Source organism: Anser brachyrhynchus, assembly GCF_964034855.1.
Source record: "Anser brachyrhynchus genome assembly, chromosome: 5".
NCBI lineage: Eukaryota > Metazoa > Chordata > Aves > Anseriformes > Anatidae > Anser > Anser brachyrhynchus.
In genome coordinates, this window is record NC_137699.1 from 16,891,919 (window position 1) to 16,910,971 (window position 19,053).

The window sequence follows — 19,053 nt, forward strand, 5'->3', positions numbered from 1 at the left end:
TAAGCATTTTCCTAAAAGAGCAGAAATGAAGAAATATATATCTTCACATTTCAAATGATGAAATGTTCACAAAGAGGTCATTCTTGCAAACGTAATTCATTATTTTCGTAATTAAAACAAATATATAGAGAGATTATCCTGTAATATTTGGTCCTGAATTTGCATCTAGTAGGACTGTATGTTAAAATTAAGTGTATGAATACAACTAATTTAACAATGCTTCAGAATTAAAAGAAAGTCTTCACAGAAATTCTTTCTAGTTGATTATAGCTTCTGCCCCATGTCACCTGGATAACATTACACTGCTCCCAAAAATTGCAGAATCAGAAAGAATTGTACCTAGCCATTGGAGGTCGATAATATAAATCCAAAGAACTACTGTTGTATGTAGAAAGTGCTTGTTTTTATAGAGGGATAAGAAAGCTTTCCACAGGTCCACCTGAAATATATTTATTTTCAGTGCAATCTAATTTTATGCAATTACAAGACTGGCCCCTAATCCAGCTGTAGAAAGCTGTGCCTTCAGCTATTCAGTTTTGCCCTTCACTTTAACAGGGTATAGCCAAAAATGAAGTTCATATTCAACTATGTTTAAAAAAAAAATTACTGGAGACTATTTATGTACACAACAAAAATAGCTGGAGAATACACTCCATAGGCCTTTGTCCACAGAGTTTTTTAGGCTTGAAGAATGTGAGAACATTTTAGACAGCACAGTTGGCTGCTGGCTCTAACACTGGTGGGAAAGTGTTCACATTTGTCTGGAGGTAGTGTTTTATCCTTCATAGCACAGTTAGGAATGTAATGTTTACTCTTCCACTCAGAATGAATCCTTAGCAGTAACGGATCCTAGGCTGAGCCCTTTATGTCTTGAAGACCACAGTTTAACTTCAGCTGGATAATTTTTTAACTTAACATTGCCAAATGTATACTACTAGCATTATCTTATTATCCCACACTAATTAATTTACTTAAATTGATCTGAGCTTTATATCTGCAGATTTTCCACCTACATAATTTTAAAATATTGCCCTAAATGTTTCAGTAAGTAGTCCTATGGTTTTACATGTGTACTAAACAATGGAAAGAGTAGGAGGTTACTATTGAATTTTGTCATATTTGTACCTGACAAGAGCTTGTTGTTCAGGAGGCCTGATTTAACCGAGAAGTTATGATTAATCTAACCTTTATGTTTTTGAATCATCAGCTCCCTTTCTCGTTTTTGTCTTCAGATTTTACGATAGGAATTTTGTAGTGAAAAAAGGGGATTTTTTTTTTCCTCACCAAGCTGGGTCACCAAAATGTTACACATTGCAATCTGCTTGGTTTTATTGTACTACTGGCAGTGCAAGTTTAAAAACCCTGGAGACATGGGGAAAAGTGGCAAGTAATGAAGATCAGTTGTCAAAGATAGATTTGGAATGGTAGATGAATGTTATAGATGCCACCTCTGAGGGCTCTAGCACAAATAATGTACTGGTATAACTGAGGCTAATAGTATAGGAATTACAATCAGCTGCACCATAAATGAGTTATATTTCATTGAATTATGTCATAAATCTGACTATTATCTGAAATGCTAAATTGCTTTACCCCTGCCCGCAGAGCTAGGATATTGCTCCTCTTCATCTGTATAAGAGGGGTTCCAATGATCTTGTGTGGAGATTTCCAGAAGCACTCCATGTTGCAAGTCCATAGCTGTTAGGACAATGGAGGATTCATTGCTGATCATGCTGTACATCTATCATTATTACCTTACTGTTATTGTGTGCCATAAAGATAATGGATTATGGAAATTCATGCATAACTGGATCACAGTCTCACTACTCTTCTTATCAAATCCCTTTAGATCAAACCACTAGGTTTTACTCTTTGTATAAGACAGATGCAAAGTTTCCCAAGAATAAGGGGGAAAAGCAATAGAAGAGTAATGTACAGCAGAAGTAATGCAAGACTATTACAGAAGTTACAGACATTTAAATTCTAGTTTGAAGAATAATGCCATACCTAAAGAATATAGTAGATGCCTGAGTACATGTAAAACATGCTTGCTAAGTACTCAACAAGTATTGAGATTCATGTTAGAATATCCACAGAGCTCAACAGAAAAATCTGAAAGCACCATGACTGCCACCAGAATGCCAGTATTAGTCAGCAAAGTTATAATATGATTGAACTGATAAAATAAAACTGCTATGAGAAGCTATGACCAGAGATTGTATACATTTTCACCTGGAGAACATGCAGACACCACTAGGTCATAGAGTTTGTTTGAATATTATATTCTATGTGGAATAAGTTAGAGAGTAAAATGCAGAGAGTAAAAGCTAAAGAAATTAATACCAGAAAAACCTAAAATGTAGGCAAAAGAATAAAAATCCCTAAGCAAGTTGAATTGCTCATTTTGCATGTTCCTCTAAAAACAAAGACTACTGCTGAAAATCAAACAGAAAAATCCTCCACTGCATTCAGAAAAAAAAGATGCTTATAAGCACAGATTTTTTTACACCACTGAGTGCACAAGTGCATAGAATAAAAGACATTAAGATGTGCTTAAATTATATTAAATTACATTCAATTACAAAAAAAAAGGAGCAAGTTATTATATTTGAACAAATGAAAGACATATAGTATGGTTATCAATAACAAAATCTATACTGGAAAAAAAAAAAAGAAAAAAAAGAAACAGAAATGCCTGAGGGTGGGGGACATTCCCTGGTCATGAGGCCAAGTAGCACATACTGGGTGCTTCACTGAACACAGCGTTTGGCTTCAAGCCTCATATGTGGAGATCTTATGGTTTTAAAAGAAAATTATTTTAGGTATGGATGACTTTTTAGTTAAGAAAGAGTTATCAGATCATCACTGTGGTACTATTCATACCAGGAAAAAAAAAAAAAAAAAAAAAAAGTTATGTGTTAAAATCTTTCGGTTGTGGTATTAGATCATGCCTAAATATTTTAGGTCAAAAAAACAAATGGGATGATATTAGAAAAGTGTGCGGGAAGAGTGCAGAAGATGGCAAACACGAGAGTGTAGGGTAGCACTTCCTAATGAAATGAGAACCTAGGCTTTGACGTCCCCACATTTTGACCAAATATCTTACAAAAAGCCAGGAAATCTACTAAGAAAACATATCAAAGAATAGTGATCAAGCTCTGGATTACATTTCAGTAATGACGTAGATGTAGATTACAAATAATACAAAACAGAACTATTTTAAAATTGTTTCCCTGCACCCACACCCACCCACCTCCAAAACAAAACAAAAAAAAAACTTGGGAAAAAATCATAAACATGTCTTTCAGAAAGATAATGAATGAATGAATGTGTTCAAATAGGGATGAAACTGTGATATCAATTTTAAGTAATGATAGAACAGATATCTATTCAACTAATATGGGTCTTATAAGATTTTTCCAATGGAAAAGGGAACATTCATGAATAATAGTTGATAGAAGAATGTCCACTCTTTATGCAAAATACATGTAGCAAAGGAGGAGGAACATAACATGTGTAACATAAAAGAAAAAGAAAAAAAATGCATCCAAAGAGAAGGGAAGTTCCTTACTAGTACTTGGAGCATACTCTTTCTTGGCCACACTTATGTCCCATCCTGGAAACACCGTAGGGTAAGTCGTCTCCTCTGAAGAGTCTTCATCATCTGAACCATTGCCGCTTGAGGTCACATCTGCTGTGGTGATGTTAAATCTGCCATGAAGCCCTAACCCGCAAGGCCTTCTGCTGGCAGCAGTTATGCTTTGCTGTCTCCCCTGCATGCAGCCCATAGCCACCGAGGAGGCTGAACAGCACCATGCTTCCTACAGTCTGTATCTCCTACTGGTTCTTCCTCCCACAGGAGATCAATCACCCTGCCATGGCCCTGCTGAAGCCACCCAACCATGTCTGTTAGCTATATTGCAGTGCCCTATGGAGGGTCATTGCAGAAAATGACGCCTGCCTCATTCTTGTGTCTTCTCTCTGGCATTTGACCACCACCACTCGTTTGAAAATGGATTCCACCAAGTTTGGGTGGTAGTTTTCTCCAGGTGAACACGATGAGGCCCCGGAGCTGTTAGGACATGGTTCATTGAACCGAGAACTTGTTATTTCTTGAGAGGCACATTTACTCCATCAAAGTTAAGTCCACCAGCACCAGCACCCTGAGCATGCTCATGCCACTGAGATGGATGGGAGTGCAAATGGAATGTATGAACCTGTGGTATCATTACATTCCTCAGACGCTTAGCCAGACGAAAGCACTAGTGGCAGTCCCAAGAAAGAACATGGTCCCTTGAGAGGAGTCATTGCAAAGCCCCGTGGATCTGTTCTTGCTGTTCTACAAGGTTAATGAGTTCCTCACAGGCTGTGCCAGCAAGAGAGAACAGATAGGCTGAGATAACTTCCAGGACATGGAACATCCACCAAGACTTGACACAAAAACAGGCACAAAAGGTGAAAGAAACATCCACGTCAGGTGAAAAGGATACCCAGAAAAAAGCACACCCATTAGTTTTGCTTTTGCTTCCTCTGACAACCCTGTGAAGCCAATGCTGCCGGAGACCTGGGCTCAGAAGAATGGCCATTCTGCTTGAAAGACACATGCACTCCCCTTAGCCTGCTGGAGTCAGCAAAATCCACACCAGAAACACTTCTGAGGAAGGCATCAGCACATTGCAGAGACACAGCTTTACCTCTGTTATGTTACCCCTGCACAACTTTTTCTCAGAACATAGCATTTCAAATAGTATTGACCCATAGTTTGTGACAGACATTTAAGGATGGAAATAGATTTTCCTCTAGAGAAATTACAGGACTTACACCCTTTTCCTCTGCTGCGCTAGGCAGGCCAAATAGGTATATGCATGCAAACATAACTACTTGAACATCATGTGTACAGGCTGGAAATTCCCTCCAAAAAGGAATTTTTCCTCGGGACACAAAGACCCACACGGGAAGCCCAGAAATCCAATGTATGTGAAAACAAGATATACATTCTAGCAGCACTGAAAGAAGTTCCTTCTAAGGACTGGAACCTCACAAGTTCTAAATCAGCTTTTCCTGTGGCACAGGAAAGATCTCTGAAACAAGAGACAGTGAGAACAGCAACTACCCCTTTACATGGTACCCATTTGATGAAGGAAGAGGATCCTCAGGTAGAAAAGGGAAAAAGAAAAAAGTAATAACAAAAAACAAAGACCCAAAGCCAAAAAACAAAAACTGCAAACCCCAAACAAGACATCCAAAGAGAAGGGAAGTTCCTTACTAGTACTTGGAGCATACTCTTTCTTGGCCACACTTATATCCCATCCTGGAAACACCGTAGGGTAAGTCGTCTCCTCTGAAGAGTCTTCATCGTCTGAACCATTGCCGCTTGAGGTCACATCTGCTGTGGTGATGTTAAATCTGCCATGAAGCCCTAACCCGCAAGGCCTTCTGCTGGCAGCAGTTATGCTTTGCTGTCTCCCCTGCATGCAGCCCATAGCCACCGAGGAGGCTGAACAGCACCGTGCTTGCCACGGTCTGTAACCCCTACTGGTTCTTCCTCCCACAGGAGATCCATCACCCTGCCATGGCCCTGCTGAAGCCACCCTAATGTAGCTGTTAGCTACATTGCAGTGCCCTGTGGAGGGTCACAGCACTAACTGATCCCTGTCATGTCTTAGCAAAGTTGAGGACAAAAAATTAAGATAATTTCAGTAAATTTCAATCAAGAGAGATCTGGGATCATATGAATGTTTTTTTTTTTTAGAATTAAATTAATGCTTCATATTCTTTTTTTACACAGCTTTCAGTGCTTTAGAAAAACAGGAAGTCAATAGAAATAAAACTATTTCCCATCTACTCTATTTTGTTCTTATAACCAGAGATATCTTTTATTGTCTCTTCCTTTTTTCACAAGCTTTCCCCACTGTGATAAACACTATGCAAATAATACTGTAAGTAGTTTATGAAAGAGTAAGTCAATCATTTTCTGTTCAGTACAGCATACTTCTTTACATTCTATATCAAAGGAAATATATTTTTTCAACTCTGCCATTGGTTGAAACTACCTAACTGATCTTCAAAATTCAACTGTTTTCCTTTTCAGAGGTATACTACCTACTCAGTATATTTGCTAGCCTCAGGTGAAATGGTGTCCTCTGTCACTACCAAAATTACAGGCTCTGAGAAAGAGACCAAAATGTAGGTTTTCACTCCTCAAACACATAATACAGAAAAGCAGAAACATGTACTGTCCATTGAAAACCCCCTCCATTTAATGCTTCTCAAGCTTTCTGCATTGGAACTATGATTATTCAGCCCTTAAGCAAAGCATCCTATTAGCATGATGCTCTTTACCCCTTGTTGTCTGCGTGGGTTCTTGTGTCTTCTCTCTGGTATTTGACCACCACCACTCGTTTGAAAATGGATTCCACCAAGTTTGGGTGGTAGTTTTCTCCAGGTGAACACGATGAGGCCCCGGAGCTGTTAGGACATGGTTCATTGAACTGAGAACTTGTTATTTCTTGAGAGGCACATTTCCTCCATCAAAGTTAAGTCCACCAGCACCAGCACCCTGAGCATGCTCATGCCACTGAGATGGATGGGAGTGCAAATGGAATGTATGAACCTGTGGTATCATTACATTCCTCAGACGCTTAGCCAGACGAAAGCACTAGTGGCAGTCCCAAGAAAGAACATGGTCCCTTGAGAGGAGTCATTGCAAAGCCCCGTGGATCTGTTCTTGCTGTTCTACAAGGTTAATGAGTTCCTCACAGGCTGTGCCAGCAAGAGAGAACAGATAGGCTGAGATAACTTCCAGGACATGGAACATCCACCAAGACTTGACACAAAAACAGGCACAAAAGGTGAAAGAAACATCCACGTCAGGTGAAAAGGATACCCAGAAAAAAGCACACCCATTAGTTTTGCTTTTGCTTCCTCTGACAACCCTGTGAAGCCAATGCTGCCGGAGACCTGGGCTCAGAAGAATGGCCATTCTGCTTGAAAGACACATGCACTCCCCTTAGCCTGCTGGAGTCAGCAAAATCCACACCAGAAACACTTCTGAGGAAGGCATCAGCACATTGCAGAGACACAGCTTTACCTCTGTTATGTTACCCCTGCACAACTTTTTCTCAGAACATAGCATTTCAAATAGTATTGACCCATAGTTTGTGACAGACATTTAAGGATGGAAATAGATTTTCCTCTAGAGAAATTACAGGACTTACACCCTTTTCCTCTGCTGCGCTAGGCAGGCCAAATAGGTATATGCATGCAAACATAACTACTTGAACATCATGTGTACAGGCTGGAAATTCCCTCCAAAAAGGAATTTTTCCTCGGGACACAAAGACCCACACGGGAAGCCCAGAAATCCAATGTATGTGAAAACAAGATATACATTCTAGCAGCACTGAAAGAAGTTCCTTCTAAGGACTGGAACCTCACAAGTTCTAAATCAGCTTTTCCTGTGGCACAGGAAAGATCTCTGAAACAAGAGACAGTGAGAACAGCAACTACCCCTTTACATGGTACCCATTTGATGAAGGAAGAGGATCCTCAGGTAGAAAAGGGAAAAAGAAAAAAGTAATAACAAAAAACAAAGACCCAAAGCCAAAAAACAAAAACTGCAAACCCCAAACAAGACATCCAAAGAGAAGGGAAGTTCCTTACTAGTACTTGGAGCATACTCTTTCTTGGCCACACTTATATCCCATCCTGGAAACACCGTAGGGTAAGTCGTCTCCTCTGAAGAGTCTTCATCGTCTGAACCATTGCCGCTTGAGGTCACATCTGCTGTGGTGATGTTAAATCTGCCATGAAGCCCTAACCCGCAAGGCCTTCTGCTGGCAGCAGTTATGCTTTGCTGTCTCCCCTGCATGCAGCCCATAGCCACCGAGGAGGCTGAACAGCACCGTGCTTGCCACGGTCTGTAACCCCTACTGGTTCTTCCTCCCACAGGAGATCCATCACCCTGCCATGGCCCTGCTGAAGCCACCCTAATGTAGCTGTTAGCTACATTGCAGTGCCCTGTGGAGGCAATGAACTAACTGAGCTCTGACTCATTTTAGCAGAGTAAGCATAGGGTACTGACTAGAAAACAATCTCTTCCTTTCTCCCATAAGTCTTCCTCATTGAAACAGTCTATGTCTAAAGTATTTTCAAAAAGTAAAAGTGAAAGACTTGAATACATCCTTTACAAAATGTTTGGCACATTCACCCCTCACAGATATGCAGTTCATGAATGATGTGAACAAGTGCTTTGTTGCTACCATACCTACAGTCAACCAGGGAGAGCCCTGTACTTTGCTTTTCTGTCTTCAACACATTGCAATGAAAAGCAGAAAGGTACTGCCAGTTGAAACCCCCCTCTGTTTAATGCTTCTCAAGCTTTCTGCCTTGGAACTATGATTATTTAGCCCTTAAGCAAAGCATCCTATTAGCATGATGCTCTTTACCCCTTGTTGTCTGCGTGGGTTCTTGTGTCTTCTCTCTGGTATTTGACCACCACCACTCGTTTGAAAATGGATTCCACCAAGTTTGGGTGGTAGTTTTCTCCAGGTGAACACGATGAGGCCCCGGAGCTGTTAGGACATGGTTCATTGAACTGAGAACTTGTTATTTCTTGAGAGGCACATTTCCTCCATCAAAGTTAAGTCCACCAGCACCAGCACCCTGAGCATGCTCATGCCACTGAGATGGATGGGAGTGCAAATGGAATGTATGAACCTGTGGTGTCATTACATTCCTCTAATAGCAAAAATATTTTATTTTTTTTTAGCGTAAGAGAAGTTTGAATTATTGTACTAAAGTATATGATTATGTAACTAGCTCTAATAGTCCAGCAAAATTAGTGAATTCTGCATAGGTTTAAGAGCTGCAAGAGATCAAAATATGCACTGTGTGTGAAATAGGTCCTAATATTTTGACAAAAAGCATACAGAGCTAGTAAGAGCATGCACACCAAGAATGAAATCCCTCAAGCAAGCCAGCTGGTAACATAACCTTTCTCCCTCCTAATAACATTTTTAAGCAATCAACTGAAAAACAGAGCTTACAATAAGAGCTGTGCTTCAAGTTGTAAACATATTGAATGAAAGAAAATAAAATCTTCTTCAAAATACTACCCTGATTTTTTTTTTATTCTGACCCATACTTCCTAACCAATATTTTTATCAGCATTTAAACCATCTTCTATATCTTGAAGAAGATATACTATGTACTCTTTTTGAGAAAGAAAAATGAATACATAGTAATACCATGAAGACTGAACTCTAAGATACTATTTATGATCAATTTTTGCACAATATAAGAAATCACTGGAAATTGCAATACCTAGAAATCAAAGTTCTAATAATCTAGTAGGATAAATTGAAGGATAAATCTTCAGTTTACTGTAGCTTTATTTTTGCTTATTTGTTAACTACAAAGTGTACGGTTTTAAACTCAGAACTGCACTTTTACAAAGAGTAGCTGTTATGACAGTAAAACCTAACCAATTTTGCCTTTCTGAAAAGCTGTCCCTGACTGAATAATTATTTTCTCTTCTTACATTCAGTAATTACTCCTTATACATAGTATTACTCTGACTCTGGTATCAGAAATAAAGGATTACAGTGCTCAGTGTCAAAAAGAATAACAGATACGTGGGTGATGCATAAAAACAAACAAGCAAACAAAAATCAACCAACCTTACAACCAAACAAAAAACCTTTAAAATACCATTGTGGTGCACATTTTTGGCAGATATGTTCTGGCTGAGTATGGCTATTTTGATTAGAAGAGCCTTAACAAATTCCATAATTTCAGTTGTAAACATATATTTCTATTTAATTTACACATAATTACACACAATTACATGAAAAATTCCACTAATGTTTCTACTAAGACATAACTTCTCAGTAAGAAAAATGAATAAAGCAATCACCTTCCACAGAAAGCTTCTCTTAATCCATTAAGAATTAAACAATACTATACAAAAAGTTACAAATAGTGAAATACTCATAGCAGTGTAAATGTTATGAATCTAATTTGTTTTCCAGATCTGTTCGTTCTCACAAACTGGCATGAGGAAATAATTTGACAGAGGCACTTTGAATATTAAAGATTACAGGATAAATCTGAGTGCAATATAAATGATGAAAGATCAAAGGTTTTTCAAAATGCCAGTCTTGTTAAAATTCTGCTATGGTGGCCTTTGTCTTCCCACAAAAAAAGAAACATACCAGTGAGCATTTAATATAAAATATACAAGTCCTGCATCACCAGAACATGTTTAGTGGAAATCTGTCTCTTCCATTTGCCCTTATGGGCTGCATCAGGATAAGAATCATGCAATGAGCTGTTGGACCCCTCTACAGAGGGGTGAAGTTTTCTATTGAAAAAGATTGAAAAAAGAGTAATGTGAAGACAGCTTTGAATTAAAAAGTGGAGGAAGTAGTGCAGGCAGAGTGTCTGGATGATCTGTAAGAAGACCAAGAGGTCTGAAGATATATGCCCAGCAGAAATGAAAAAAGTCAGCCAACAAGATTGCCTTGTGCCTTGTTAATTTCAAGACTTAAGATTTCTACTCTACACCAAACCATCAAACCTCCTTTACCAAGGAAGGCATTCCCACAGAAATGAGAGGCAATTTTTATATACAAAATTCAAACTCTGAATACAGGTGCAGATGGAGTTTCGTTTGGGAGCAGAAGGAGAGCATGGTTTGCTTGTTTTTAAGAATCAGAGACTTGGACATTCAAAATCTGATCTCTGAGCAACAGAACACCAAAAAGTAAATAAACAGTGGTCTCAGATTTGGGGCTTTAGGATGGAACACAAAAATGATCAAAATGATAGTGCCAAAAGATTGTTAATAAGAAAATAACTGAAGAGCAGAGCTGCAGGACTCTGGTACCTCTTAAGCTTCAGATTATACTGAGGAATTAACACAACTTTATAGAGAAAAGAGTGTCTGATATCATTCTTTAAGATGACTTCCATTTCTTACTGGTGAACATGATAGACTGAGAAGCTTCTGTCTTTAGCACATCTCAAGAGATGAATCCACTGTATGTTTATTTCAGGAAGAAAAGCTGCTATTAAAATGTGTGTCATGGGAGACCGTGTACTGAAATTATATCACAGATATCAAAAGACTAAAATATTTATTAGCCATCATCCGACTCCTATCTAGGTGTTATTATTTCTAGAAATATCTGAATCCACATTCTTGAACTAGAGGGACTAGTTGTTTCTGTTGTTGTTCTGGCATCCATTCTTATGGATGAACCAAAGTTGAGCGTGTTTTTAGTGAACATTCAATAGAAGCATCACTATTATTTATCTCTACATCTATTAAACTTTGCCTTGAATTGTCATCTGACTTCTTGTAATCACAGCAAAATTCTCACCTCTACCTGCTCTCCACAGCAAGCATTAGGAATGTAGTTACTTGAGTATGGAAATGCTTGAATATGGATACATGGCTTCCTTCCATATATAAAATACCAATGCAGATGCTTTCCTGTCAAATCAGCCAAAGTATGGACATAAGATGTTTTTCCCAATAATGACATTTTTTAGAGAATGCTCCAAACCAAATAAAAGAAAAATCCACTACAGCATGGGAGTGTCTACTATATATGGATGAACAAAAGCAGCCGCAGTTATTGTTTGAGTAACTAGCTCTGATAACTCAGGGAAGTATCTCATCAATCAGCTACAGAATTTTATGATATCTGATCCATGGCACATCTGGAGATGAATCATAACTTGTTAACAACAAAGAAAAGCTTGTTTCAGCTTAGAGATAAAGAATGTCAATGGCAAAGTGCTTGCAGTGTATTAATCTGGACTGTGCACTTGATGGAGAACATTGCCAATAATGCTCAAAGTCAGAACAACAATGAAAGGGTAGTGTGAAAAACAAGGAGATGTAACAATTTCTTACTTCAGACCCATAGCAATGACTTATTTTGATCAAGGTAGGCATCTTTTCACCAGACTTTAAGTTTACAAGCAAGGTGTAGTATAGGTGGATAGCCACTGGTTTTGTCTAACATTCATACACTATAGAATTAGACAGGTAAATTTTTACCTATCTATCTGAAGATATGTGCCTAATGGGATGAAGTTTTTTTACTTGCTTCTTAATTTTCTACTTTCTTGCCAGTGGGGTTTTCTCCAGTAAATTAAGTTCTGGCCAGGATATTCCAATGAGCCTGCACTGTTGCACAATGCAAATACTAGACACTGGGGCATGACTTTTATTTCTCTTTTTGTTTTTTCTTCTTGTAACTTTCTCCTATGATACAGAATATTTTATGACTTCTCATGGAGATGCGTAGCATATGTTTAACTTGTGAAAAAAGTGCTAAATTACTCATTAGCTTATAGTACAGTAACATTAAAAAAAATGAGTCTATTTGGTTTTAAAGTGATATTGCTAAGCAATAGCTGAAGCTATCAGAAAATCTCAGGTGCAGTACTTTCATAACATCTTTTTTTTTTTCCTTCCCTAGAAAATCAATCTGCCAGCCCGAAACCAATAAGAAATCATGCCAATGCTATCACTTCTGTAATACAGATATATCAGCATTGATAGTTTTATTACATATCTCTGTACTTGACTTGATCTTTTTAGATGTTAAACACCTCTAGTTTTCCTTCTGTAGAATACCTATGTCCATGATAGAGAACTGTTAGCAGCAGGTAGGGACATAGATGTTTAGAATCAATATATTTGATAAATCAAGTAGTAAAAGCAAAACCAAATACTTTCCTAGAATGCTGCCTAGAAACAATGCACAGTCTTTTGCAGTGGGTGAATAAACATCTGTACAGGCAAGCACTAAGTCACACAAGCATACAAAAGCAAATAAATGTGAAATCACCATTAGTGTCAACCAGACAAACTCCCCACTGTTGCCAGACGGGATTTTTTTCCCCATTTCAGGCAATACTCTGAAGCAAAAACTCACACTAGAAACGAAACTTAGAAAATTGTCTACTTGTTTTCAAGGTTTGGGGAAAAATCATGCAGATACATATATACATATTTCCATTTATATCTAGAGGTGTTATTAAACTTCTCATCTTCTGTGACGAGATGCTTTGTTGAATGATTTTGTATTTCAGTAAAGCTTTTGCTAACTGTATACAATACACAATAATTCTTATACTATGCTGTGATTTCTAAATATAGTAACTAGGACACTGACCCTCCAAGTTGCATAGACCATTTTACTATCTGTCAGCACCCAAAAAACAACCAAGCAAACTCATCACTATCATGTGCTTCTCTGGTGGGAAAAAAAAATTGTTGGTGGGAAGAAACTTTCGTTTTTATTGTTTTTGACTACAACCACCCGTCATGCCTCTATAGATCTCCTCTGTGAAATTCAAATGCTCCTCTTTTATGTCCTTTTTTTTTTTTTTTTTCCCTTTTTTGGTTGGTTGCAAAGATCTATATCACTTCAAAAGAAATTGAGCAAATACATGTACAGTTCCACTTTAAGAAAAAATAAAATTACTTCAAGAGGTTTTTATTTGCTGTAGTTGCTGTGCACTACCTATTCAATAAAAGCATCACATCTGTTTTTCCCACTCAGCCCAGAAATTGGCTAATGTTCTTCTGAGCCTTCAAAGCCTGCAGAGACATCACAGGCTCAAAATGGTTTTTGTGCATCTTGCCACCAACAAGAACAAAATTAATTTTAGTATTACACAAGTGGGTTGGCAACTGAACTACCACTTATAGCATTGTTTAGGTGAGTGAGTCCATGGTTTTGACATGGATTATCCACTTTCACAACCATAAGGATATTAGAATCACAGATGTACTTTTATCACAAATTGATGACAATGTCCTTTTCTAACTCTGAGGTAGGAACAATGTGATTTTGAGTGATAATTCGTTACACTGATTTGTGGTACCTCATAAATATATGTAATAAAAAGGCAGTGGGAAACACAGAATAAGCCAAACAGCAGTCTTTCAGAGTTCATGTATAAACACTGAAGAAAAGAAAAAGCAAATGTTTTGGCTCCCTTTATCTCTTTAAATAAGTGAAAAAAAACTTCACCAGAAAGTGAAATTTATTTCTAAATTCGTCAGTCGTGAAAGTAGTGGCTTTCAATGTCTTTCCAAAATTGGAGAAAATGTATATTTCACCACTTACCAGAAAGCCCTGCTGAAAGAAGAAAGCAGTTTTAATACAACCTATAACTGATGTAGTTATTATAATGCATAAATCTTACTAGTACTTCCACGATGCCATTCATCATCTTCTTTGGCGAAATCATTAAATCCCGTCACCAAAGAGATATCAGTTGATGTAGGAGAAATTTCATCATCTGTATAACGATGGATGAAAGATTACTATTTCATTATCTGAGCTGCAACTCAGTACTCACAACTACATCAATTATTCTATATTGCAAACTTCATTCCTTCTTTTATTAGCACAAGGGAGAAGAAAGATACAGAGGAGGTTCTTCACACAATTCAACCCCAAATATCTTTATTTTCTAACACAGCAAGATTATCACCAAAATAGGTTATTTCAAGATAAGCATATATTTTAGTGGTAATGAAAAATCTGGCAATGATTATTCAAAATCTTCATGTTATTCAATTCTAATTGTACCTGTGTATCATCTGAGGGTACAGTGAACCCAGAGCAAGAAGTGAAGTTAATTGTACTTCCCTTTCTACTGAGAAATATTCAGAGCTTTAGTCCAAAAAATTAAGCTCTGAATATTAGCTGAGTTGGTAAGAATTGTCATGGTAAGCAATTGAACTACATGGCATACACCTGAGAGAATGACTCTGATCCTAATTGCTCAGGAATAGAATGTTAGGAATTACCTTTCATGACGTGAATTATATCGACAAAAAAGCATAAGGTGCCATTAATATACTGCTTCTCCTTTTTTATTTTTATTTTTTTGCCTTTTTTTTTTACTGCTATATTTCGCTGTTAAATTATTGGTGACTTGAAAGAAAGCCTGTAGTCAGAAGTCACACAGTAAAACACCACTGCCCTTAGAGGATGAACTCTGTATCCCTTAGGTTCAGTGGAGCTAGTCTTTTAGGCCTCTGATAATTTCAGCTATGCAGGCAATATAAAAGATGAAATAAAATACAAATAACCTTCACAAGAAAGCAAAATACAGGTAAGGTACCCCAATTCACTGATTTGTCACTGTGCTGAATGCCCTAGCAATGAGTATGGCATTTGTATTTGGTAAGGTTTCAGGAAATTAAAATTTGATTTTATCACCTAAAATAAGAAGGTATTAATAACATTTAAATTTGACTTTTTTTTTTATCACTCTGTGCATTCTGTAATATACTGCAGTAGAAATTCAGAAAGCTTTTTTTTTTCTTTTTTTTTTTTTTTTTGTCCAGAGACACACCTTTCTCCTTTCCCTTCCCACCCAGTGATACAAACTAGAGACGGTGCTTCCTATTCCTACATGATATCATTTACCTAGCTAGGTAATTCTTCACTTTGTTGTTTTAAAGAGGGTATAGTTGCCACCCATCATCCTTACCAGAATTTTTGACAGGAAAATCCTTTTCACCTCCTCCAGAAGAATGATCTGACAGATGTGAGACTGGAGTAACACTTCCATAATACGAGGGACTGGATCTCCTGATGGAGGTATCCACTGGAGTTGTGTCATGTGATGATCCACTACCTACATTTTCATCATCCACACCTGAGGTTGAGGAGTCTCCACTATGACGTGTGCCATCTGCATTATAACGTGAGCCATCTTCATTGTCAATGACTGTAGGAAAGAGAATATTAGGCAGCTGTTAATACCCAGGAGCTACATAGCTGTATTTCAGTTGTGATAGCTTAATTCCTAGAACCAAAAAAATACAGAAAAACAGTTGTGGATTAATATTAGTTTATTAATTAAAATTAATATTAATTTAAAATTAAGTAATATTAATGATTTTTTTAAATAACAATTGTTTTTAAGAAAACAAAACAAACATACATCCTGAAAATGAAACAAATTGCAAGTCTTTCTAATCAATACAGTACCTATTTCACTCTGATTATTGAGAAAAGAGGTGTCTATTCTTTCAATTGGATCACATGCTTTGTCCCTTGTTTCTGAAAAAGAAGAAAAAAGAGAAAATATTAATTTAAGAACATTGAGAAAAAGTATAGTGTATACCAATATAAATTAGATTCAAAGACTTATCAAAATGAATTAGCTAGAAAACTTCCCCAATACTCCTGAAAATCACTTTGTCCTTTTCTAAGCATTATGTTTTTAGCTAGAGTTGAAGATGATGACATTTGGTTTGATTCCTTATCTGGCAGTCCAGAAAACTTCCCAGAAAATTTCCACAACTGTACATAATCACAGAAAGACATCTTGAAATCTGGACATATAAAAATAATTTCCAAATCAAAGTTCATTCACTGATCTACCTATGTTCCTTCTGCTCTTTCCCAGCTGGGGCACTTCAGATTGTTCTCTCGGCTAACCGTGAGATTCCCTTTTTCCATACCCGTTCTAGAAAACAGTTGCAATCAATGTCCATGAAAATAGCTTTATTCTGCCATTTCAATACACACAGCCCCTAACCCTCTAACCCACACAGCCCTAACCGGCAGCTCTAACCCTCTATAGCTAGAAGGACTGCATCCCTTCCATGGGGGCTCTGCACAGGGAGAGTGTGCCCTGGTCTGGTGAGCTCTGCTCACCCTGGCGGGCTTCTGTGCCAGGCTTGGGGCCACTGTCTGACCTCCTGCTTGTAGTGCCAGAAGGGGATAATACTTGAAAGTGTTTATAAAGCTCCAGTAGGGGTGGGCACTACTGAGGCAGGTGAAGAGCCACACTGGGTGGTAGAGGCTGGTGATTCACCTAACTCTATGCCAATGCAAAGATGGCTTTTAATGATATGACCACCAAGAACAAAATCCAAGAATGTTGCTGCCATTCAGATCATCACTGAGTTTTGCTTTGAGCTCTGTATGATCTGTCTGTTTACATTGGGAATATCTATTGAAATTCAAGACACTTGAAGTTAACACAGATCTTATCTTGAAATACTGTTTTCAGCATCTGCCACAAGATTATCTACATTTTCCTAATAATATAATAAAATATTTCCAACTATTACAAAGTTCAGAACCTTCAGTCTGCTTCTTGGCTGCATCACCACCTAACTGCCTAATGTCTGAACATCAGTTTGCCAGAGGCATCACATACACTGAAAGTGAAAACCATGATCCTCACCAGCTCCTAGCTTTCCAGAATTTGTAGAAATTGTAAGGACTAAGGGGACATGGGAGGAACAAAGGAGGAAGCAGACAGAAAGTATTATAAAAGGCGTTGGTCAGCATGTTTGTCCGACCAAGCCCCATGCCTTGTCACTGCAGCCTGCCCTACCCTCTTATTAAATCCTTTAATAGATTTTGGGATCTTTTAGATTCACCGTTGGGAGTTTTGCTGCACTAAATAGTTGTAATGAGCTGTTGTGAAGCTATTAAGTTATTCCTCAAGGCAGCAAATTCTTTAGTTGGAGAAACACTAATGACCAAATGGGTCAAATTCATTGCTGGTATTATAGATGCACTTCTGGAGGCTGACAAAATGTATTTCTTCTCAGCTGAAGATCAGATGATATTTAATATAAAAGATCTCATTCAAGTGCCTTAGGAATTACATATATTCTTGTTATTTGATATATATCTAAAATACATCATAAAACATGTACATACCTGTTGCATTGTAACAATACGCATCATAACGGCCTGTTGTATTTGCTGAAAGTTTATAAATTCCAGTATGATTTGCTGCACAAAGATGATAGGGATTGATTCGTGGGATAACAATATGCCCCACTATAAAACCATACCTGGGAAGTACAGAGGAAAATGCACCACATTATATGCTATAGCAGACAACATAAATGCTCAAGATATCTCTAATATGAAGAAGATACCAATAAGACATTATTTTCATCTTTTTAAAAAAGTGCATGCATTTATGCATAATTTTTGTATACAGATGATGTTTCTTTCATACGTGTAGCTAAATCAGTCTCCAGCCTATGTAATGCAACACGTAGAGCTAAACCGATTTTAATTGAGGATCTCATTAGCTAGGATGATTGGTTCCAGAGCAAGGCAGTGAAAGTGAGGGACTGGAAAGTTAAGTGAACTTTTTATTCGGTGTGAAGTTGTATCACCTGACACTAAAGACTGGCTGTTTTTTTTTGTTTTGTGTTTGTTTTTTTTTCTTCAGGGAGTCACATTTTGTTTACTTTGAGCATAACATACTGCTCAGTGCCATTTCACACATAAATATTTGGGGCTCAATTTTATAGAATCTGATTAAATTTAGAGAATGACACACACTTCTTTCTATAAAGCAGATACCTTAGGAAAATATTCAGATACAACAGTCATTCATTCACATGTTCTTACTGTTTCTTTCAGTGGAACAACGTGGCTACTGTGTACAGAGCTCACACATTTCAGTGAAGACTGTAGTTAACAGAGCTTCACAAAGCACAATGCGTTAGTACTATTTTGCAATCCTGCAACACCTGTTTAATTCCAATATATTTAGCTGGGAGGGGTGATAGAGTGGTAACAAAACTGGGTTTTGGTTTGCTTTTTGTTTTACTTCTTAAGACATACAATTATCAGGAGAAATAAATTTCATAGCTTAGCAGTCCTTTTGAAGTTGTGAGCTCCGTTCCAGTTGCATGCCTAATGTGCAGATGCTTGCAGTTCTAAAACTCTGTAGTAGGTGGAATTATAAACTACTTCACTTACACTTCCAACTGAGCCTACAATGTTGACACTGTATAACCTATTAATCACCTTCTTCTCTTACGGTCTGTTGATTCACCTTACTCACTCACCATTCCACTTGTATTTTGGCTATTATGTGCAGTTTATTTTTTCTCTCCAACTCAAGCTTGATAAGAGCCTAGTCATAATGACAAGGACTTCTAACACAGGATCAGCAAATGAAAGTAAGAGGGTGGGAGGGCAGGCTAGAAGGGAGAGAGGGAAGAACCTACATGCCATACGTGTC

General features: G+C 37.6%; 1 protein-coding gene across 34 annotated transcripts in view; it reads right to left on the bottom strand.

Moving 5' to 3' along the window:
- Window positions 1-19,053, bottom strand: part of CD44 (CD44 molecule (IN blood group)) — a 64,326-nt gene that overhangs the window by 19,588 nt on the left and 25,685 nt on the right. For 10 of the 34 annotated variants that reach the window (XM_080594457.1, XM_080594456.1, XM_080594487.1 and 7 more), the window contains exons 3-12: window positions 17,727-17,863; window positions 16,035-16,106; window positions 15,532-15,771; window positions 14,233-14,328; window positions 8,448-8,573; window positions 7,663-7,785; window positions 6,343-6,468; window positions 5,267-5,389; window positions 3,572-3,694; window positions 1,594-1,698 (exon numbers count right to left, since the gene is read on the bottom strand). In XM_080594457.1, coding sequence (XP_080450583.1) covers window positions 1,594-1,698; window positions 3,572-3,694; window positions 5,267-5,389; window positions 6,343-6,468; window positions 7,663-7,785; window positions 8,448-8,573; window positions 14,233-14,328; window positions 15,532-15,771; window positions 16,035-16,106; window positions 17,727-17,863 — 1,271 coding nt within the window. Of the gene's footprint in view, window positions 1-1,593; window positions 1,699-3,571; window positions 3,695-3,714; window positions 4,073-5,266; window positions 5,390-6,342; window positions 6,469-7,662; window positions 7,786-8,447; window positions 8,574-14,232; window positions 14,329-15,531; window positions 15,772-16,034; window positions 16,107-17,726; window positions 17,864-19,053 lie in introns of those variants that run through there. The other 24 variants (XM_080594470.1, XM_080594471.1, XM_080594474.1 and 21 more) reach the window with 17 other exon arrangements.